The sequence below is a fragment of the Cannabis sativa genome, chromosome 2, assembly GCF_029168945.1.
Source record: "Cannabis sativa cultivar Pink pepper isolate KNU-18-1 chromosome 2, ASM2916894v1, whole genome shotgun sequence".
Lineage (NCBI taxonomy): Eukaryota > Viridiplantae > Streptophyta > Magnoliopsida > Rosales > Cannabaceae > Cannabis > Cannabis sativa.
The window spans coordinates 89,998,841-90,005,536 of record NC_083602.1 but is presented as its reverse complement, the minus strand read 5'-3'; the positions used below and the strand labels follow the sequence as shown (position 1 = coordinate 90,005,536).

Genomic DNA, 6,696 nt, shown 5'->3' with positions numbered 1-6,696 from the left:
TATGCGTTGATGGGTCTTTCTTGAAGACTAGGTATGGTGGGCAAATGTTGTGTGCAGTGGCTTTGGATGCAGGGAGTCATATCTTTCCGATAGCTTTTGCTATAGTTGACAGTGAAAACCACAATTCCTGGACCTATTTTATGAGAAAATTGAAAGAAACGATTGGTGATGTTGAGAACTTAGCTTTTGTTTCGGATAGGCATCAAAGTATTGTTCGTGCTTTGGATATCGTGTTCCCTGATGCACACCACGGTGCATGCTACCACCACATTATTATGAACGTGAACCACAAGTTCAAGACTGACGTCTTCACGAATCACATTTACACGTGTGCGTACACGTATTCAAGATCAGAGTTTCACAGAGAATTTGAGAACATTCGGGCCATGAATCCAGCGGTTGCAAAATATCTTGAGGAAATCGGATTTGAAAAATGGGTTCGGTCGTACTTTCCAGGGGTACGTTACAATGTAATGACGAGCAACTGGGCTGAGAGCTTCAACAACACAACTAAGGATGCAAGAGGCTTCCCGATCACTGCTGCTGTAGCATTCCTGAGGTCCAAAGTCCAGAAGTGGTTTGCTTCACGAAAAGAAAAAGCTGACAAGTGGACGAAACCCCTAGCACCAGAAATGGAGGAGGACTTGGCATTGCATTTTGAAAAAGGTCAGTTTTTGAACGTTGACTCATGCGGGCCTTACACGTTGCAGGTTCACCCTGGAAGAACAGTTCTCACCGGTGGCGTAGTGGACTTGCAGGAAAAGAGTTGCACTTGCGGCTTGTTCCAGTGCATGAAGTTTCCTTGTCCTCATGCATGTGCTGCATCTCAGGAGCGAAGTATTAGCGTGTACACACTATGCTCGCCATATTACACAACCGAATATTGGAGGAGAACATACGAAGGAACAATTATGCCAGTTGGTGACGAGGATGATTGGGAATTACCTGATGACATAAAGAACATGACAGTTGGAGTGCCTGTTGAGAAGCAACCAGTAGGGCGACCCAAGAAGCAAAAGGTTGGAAGAATTAAGAACAACCGAACTGCTTGTAATGGTGAAAGGATTATAAAATCACGAAAATGTAGCAAGTGCGGTGCCACGGGACACAACAGAAGCACTTGCACCTACCGAGGTTTAACATAAATTTTTAGTTTATTAGTATTGTGATGCGCTGGACTATTATGTTATTTATATTTATGGTGTAAAATATTTTTAATTTGTGGCATGAACATGTGTTGTACTGTTACGTATTTCGTATTGCATTATTTCTAAACTTTGTTAAAAATCTGAGCCAAAAACAAGTTCTACTGATAAAATAAAATAATTTTAGTGAAAGTAGTTTGTTCAAATTGAAAAGTGTAAAAGTAAACATTGTTCAACAAATATAAAAAATTAAACATCTAAAGTTCATGCCAAGTTCTGGTAGAATAAATCTACTGCCCATCTCTGGCGAAAGAGCGACATATGCTGATCATGTACTCCATCGAATGGTAGATCCAATAACTTATGCTCAATATGCTCTATGACGTACATTCCACAATCGCCGCTGCAATAGTAGGTAAACGCCAAATTTAATAAACCATAGAGAATATTATAAAATTTTTTTGTTAATTAATAAACATACTATAAAAAAAATGCATTTAAATTACCTCGATTTTGTCTGAGGTACAACTTTATTGTCCATCATTTCCCAGTCGAAGGGTCTGACCTGACTTTCGGAGGCTGTCATTTGAGGGACCATCACCATGTAATGAGTGTCACATACACCACACTGGTCCACCAATTTGGCTAGTAAAGGGCACCACACATCCATAAGCGAATTCAGTTCGTCTTTCGTTAGAGATCCAAGACTCGAATCGAAGAGGAATATCTTCCACAACTCAAGATTGACCTCCATAGCGATCCAATGTTCCGGTCTGTTCAAGAACATGGACATGTATATGCACTCCATACCCTTCCAAGAAGGCAAAAATTGGTTTGGATCCCCACGAAGGAGTTCCAAGATGGACTCATCCCAAACAAAACCATCATGGTCAGTATTGCTCTTCCAAGCATCCCACCGACCCCTCAACGATGAGGTAAACCAAGATGGCATCACAGTACACTTACGTGGGTACAACTCCGGGAAGAAGTGTTGCCTCCTCCTCATCATATGGAAAGCAGCATCCAAATGCTGCACAGCACATATAAATAAGTCAGCAGTAAATAACAACATTAAAAAAAAAAACAAATAACAACGGTAAAAAGCAGTAAATAACAACATATAATACTTAGTTAATAAACTTACGTCATCAGAAAGCCATAGTTTGTCTGTATTTAGGGTCGAGAACCAAGCCACGCCACACAGACCGGTGAAGACGTCCCTCGGATACTTGTTTCCGATGGTTCCCACTAACCAATTTCGAAAACTATGTAGTAGCTTCTCATCAACGGGCCGAAGTGGGTCAACATTCACATTGGTTGTTGATGGCTTCATCTTCTTCTTCATTTCGGTGTACTCGTCAAACCACCTTGGCCTTTTCTTCGTTCTCTTCTCCACCGGTGTTGGAACGGTCTCTAAAACCTGAACCTCTGAATCTTGGGTATCTCCAATGGACGTGACCGACATGTTCTGAGGTGTCCGGAGTACATCTTCCTCATCATTAGGTCTGTAATCATTCGGAAGAATGAACTCATCTCCTGGAGACACGGCGTCTGGCTGTGGCTCTGCCTCTGCGCTGGGCCTTCTCTGATCTCCCATAAGAGCTTGGCTGTGGTCTTCAAGTAACCCATTATCTCATTCTGCCCTTTCAAAATATCAGTCTGGCCTTGCTTCAAAGCAAGCTGTTCCTTTTCAACACGCTCCAATCTTGCCAATATGGCAGAAGATATTGGCACCTGAGGCTGTGAGGTGCTGGGAATAGATGCTGACTGCGGCATAGATGCAGAATCGGGCATTGAGGCAGACGGTGGAACAGAACGGGCCCCTGATGGTGGAGAATGTGGTGGTGTATCATCTCTGAAGATTCCAGCTTCCTCCGCTCGCTGTTCTAGCGTGAGTGCAAGCTTTGAAGCTTGGCTGCGCAAACTATCCTGAGTAGGCTGGCCATCATCGCCAATAACCAATTCTTCCATATCCACAAATAGAGGCGCCTCACCTCCAGTGACGTGGCTCAAAAACTCGGCCTCATTACTCCGCGGACATAAAACGGAGTACACTGTCAACTGCAAATTATAACAAATTGATTATTAGACTTAAATTAAAATAAAATAAATAAATAAACGTAAGCAAATGCAATGAATTAACAAACTCACTTTTTTTGCAAATAATCTGATGACTTCCTCTTTCCCGAGTGGGGCATCCTTACTCTCCCAGTTCACCATTCGGGGAAAGCGATGCGATCTTCTGATTGCGAATTTCTCAGCAAGCTCGAGGATGGACTCATAAGCCCAATACTGCAATGCTACAGCATATCCATAGGCCGAATACTTTGACTCCTTCTGAGTCGTTCCCTTCACAATCTTCTCATCCATATGCTTTTTCTTTTGTACGAAGTCCTTACTCCAAGTATCTTTCAACAAGTTGAAAGAAATTTTCCCCCACGGGTAATTGTAGAAAAAAGGGAGGTCCTCAACCATTCTAATGATAAATGGGGGAACCAGGTTCTTCTCTTCTTTCCCAGTCAGAACACCCATCACGAACAGCACCAAACCCAACTTGTAACAATCATCCTTCTCAGTGCAACTCTCAAAGACGCTGCGCAGACGACCAATGCTGATAGATGGATCCCCATTAAAATATTCTACTATCAAACGGTCTGACGTCGCCCTCTCCGAAACCTCAGCCTCAGTCGGTCCACGTAACAAATTAAGCCCAGTCACCAAGGCAAACTCAGTTCGGCCGAATCGGCATCTCTTCTTTGCAATATAAAAATGCACCTCATCATCTTTATCTGATTTTATCTTATGCATGAAGAGCTGATGGATAAGAGCACCTGAAAACGCTAATGGCTCTCTCTCAAAAAAATTGTTGAAAGGGGATTCCTCCTTCACCCTTTCCAACAACTGCATTTGTACAAACTTGGCTTTTACTTTGGGGTAATAGTAACTACCGCCCCGCCAAGTAACACGACCAGTGTAATGTTCAGACACTGGCAGTAAAAGTCGTGGAACTTTGGAAGACTGAAAAAAAAAAAATTATATTACACCCTAAACCTATAAATAAACAACAATTAATCATTAATAATAAAACAATAATCAATAAATAATAAAAAATTAATAAGACAATAAAAATTAATAGAAAAAATAATAATTAATAATAAAACAATAATTAATAAATAATACAAATTAATAATTAATAATTAGTAAAAAAATAATAATTAATAATAAACATTAATTAATAATTAATAACTCATAATTAGTAAAAAATTAATAAATAATAAAACAATAAAAAATAATACAATAATTAATCATTAATAATAAAATCATAATCAATAAATAATAAAAAATTAATAAGACAATAAAAATTAATACAAAAAATAATAATTAATAATAAAACAATAATTAATAAATAATACAAATTAATAATTAATAATTAGTAAAAAAATAATAATTAATAATAAACATTAATTAATAATTAATAACTCATAATTAGTAAAAAATTAATAAATAATAAAACAATAAAAAATAATACAATAATTAATCATTAATAATAAAATCATAATTAATAATTAATAAAAAATTAAAAGTAAATCAATAATTAATAATTAATAATAAAACCATAATTAATAATTAATAAAAAATTAAAATTAAACCAATAATTAATAATACAATAATTAATAATTAATAATAAAACCATAATTAATAATTAATAAAAAATTAAAAGTAAACCAATAATTAATAATACAATAATTAATAATTAATACTAAAACCATAATTAACATTTAATAAAAAATTAAAAGTAAACCATAATTAATAATTAAAAAAAAATCAAAATAATAATAAAAAAGACTATCGGGCCCGCACGAACAAAATTGCTCAATTTAAGGACATCGGGCCCTACAATCGGGCCATATAATCGGCCCATCGGACCGAAGAATAAAAAATTGCCCAGGCCCTACCATCGGGCCACACCATCGACCCGACTGTCGGGGCCATCGGGCCCATCGGACCCAAGAACAAAAATTTGCCCAATTTTAAAGGCATCGGGCCCAACTATCGGGCCCATCGGGCCATATAGGATTTTCAGTATTTTGGCCTCTACCATCGGGCCCACCCTATCGGGCCCCATCGGGCCCCATCGGGCCCACCTATCGGGCCCCATCGGGCCCAACATCGGGCCTTCATCTTCTTTGATGAAATTACACTAAATCACACCCTAAAATCACACACAAAATCACAGAACCTAAATCTATCAAGAAAAAGCATTTTCACCCTAAATCAACAATTAAACAAATGAAAAATACCATGAAAAATGAAAAATACCTTGCCCGACATTGTTGTGGTGGTTTTCCTCGTGCTCACGGTGGTTCGGTCGAGATGGAGTTCCTTCGTGGATCTCCGTGGTGGTCACAATTGCGTCGAGAGGAAGAGAGAGGCACGGTTTGGGATGGGTTCACCGTGGGTTTGGGCGAGAGGAAGAGAGAGGCACGGTTTGGGATGGGTTCACCGTGGGTTTGGGCGAGAGGAAGAGAGAGGCACGGTTTGGGTTTGGAATTTCAAATGACAGGGGTATTACGGGGATTATGGTATTGTAGTCATATATGGGGAATATAGGGTATTATGGATTTAGGGAAAAAATTTTAAAGTATTTTAAGTATATATTTTCAAATTATGTGAGCTCATTTAGATTGATAGAGAGAAAATCAGAGAGTGAATGGTCTGATTGGAGTGTGAAGAAACAGAAGGAAGGCTGAGGTGAAGCACTGTCCAAGTCGAGTTTCTTGGAGTGCTTGAGTGAGAGAATCGGGGTTTTCTCTTGTACAACTTTGAGGCTGTGTAACATACATGTTATGATTGTAACTTTGAAGCTAAATGAATGAAATGAATACCAAAGGGGGTAGCAGGAAGTAGGCATTACTTTGGCCAAACCTGAATAAAAATCTGCTCTTAATTCTCTGCATTAAATTTTCATGTTCTTATGTTGTTTGTTGATCTTAACTTGTGTTGTTCATGTTGATTGATGTGTTGTTGATTTACAACAAAATGCAATTTAAAATTTGACTCCGAGGTTTGTACGGTGTGTGGCAAGCATGATGAAAATCACCAACATCTTTTCTTTGATTGTCCTTTATCAAAAAGTATAGTTCAACATATTTTTAGTTGGCTGGGTTTTCTGATTCTTTTGTAAATCATAGGAAGTTATTTCATAGTGACTTTAAAATTTTGAGTACAATCACAAATAAGTGTTAATTTGGCACAGTCTTTGTTTGCTTTGTTGATTATTTAGCTTGGTTGATTAATAAAATACTTTTTTTATTGATAAAAAAAAAATTAGAAAACTGTAAAAATATTGAAAATTCGTATAACTGTAATTTTATAATTTATATATATTTTTTGAAATTATCTCTTGTAAATTTATTTAAATTTTATTTTATTTCTCAAATAAATATTATTTTCACAAATTTGCCCTAAATCCTATTAAAAAAGAGGGATTTGTATATAATGACGAAATAGAATTAGTGGCTAAATAAATATCCTAAAAATTCAAAGTGAA

The 6,696-nt window shown here is 37.3% G+C and overlaps 2 protein-coding genes across 2 annotated transcripts; one reads left to right on the top strand and one right to left on the bottom strand.

Moving 5' to 3' along the window:
* Positions 1-386: 386 nt before the first annotated feature.
* Positions 387-1,145, top strand: LOC133034582 (uncharacterized). The gene is made up of 2 exons (XM_061109694.1): positions 387-458; positions 711-1,145. Exons 1-2 carry the CDS (start codon positions 387-389, stop codon positions 1,143-1,145), a joined length of 507 nt encoding a protein of 168 aa, XP_060965677.1.
* A 264-nt stretch (positions 1,146-1,409) lies between these two features.
* Positions 1,410-5,769, bottom strand: LOC133034581 (uncharacterized). The gene is made up of 6 exons (XM_061109693.1): positions 5,466-5,769; positions 3,297-4,163; positions 2,713-3,206; positions 2,290-2,650; positions 1,652-2,175; positions 1,410-1,548 (listed from the first exon to the last, which is right to left on the bottom strand). Exons 1-6 carry the CDS (start codon positions 5,475-5,477, stop codon positions 1,410-1,412), a joined length of 2,397 nt encoding a protein of 798 aa, XP_060965676.1. The 5' UTR covers positions 5,478-5,769.
* Positions 5,770-6,696: the final 927 nt, after the last annotated feature.

Excerpts from the sequence above, each read along its gene's own strand:
- LOC133034582 (XM_061109694.1), top strand. The coding sequence starts at position 387 with ATGAATCCAGCGGTTGCAAAATATCTTGAGGAAATCGGATTTGAAAAA. Across the intron at positions 459-710 it reads TTCGGTCGTACTTTCCAGGG|GTTCACCCTGGAAGAACAGT; the intron begins GTACGTTACAAT and ends TACACGTTGCAG.
- LOC133034581 (XM_061109693.1), bottom strand. Across the intron at positions 2,176-2,289 it reads AACTATGGCTTTCTGATGAC|CATTTGGATGCTGCTTTCCA; the intron begins GTAAGTTTATTA and ends TGTGCTGTGCAG. Across the intron at positions 1,549-1,651 it reads GTACCTCAGACAAAATCGAG|CGGCGATTGTGGAATGTACG; the intron begins GTAATTTAAATG and ends CTACTATTGCAG.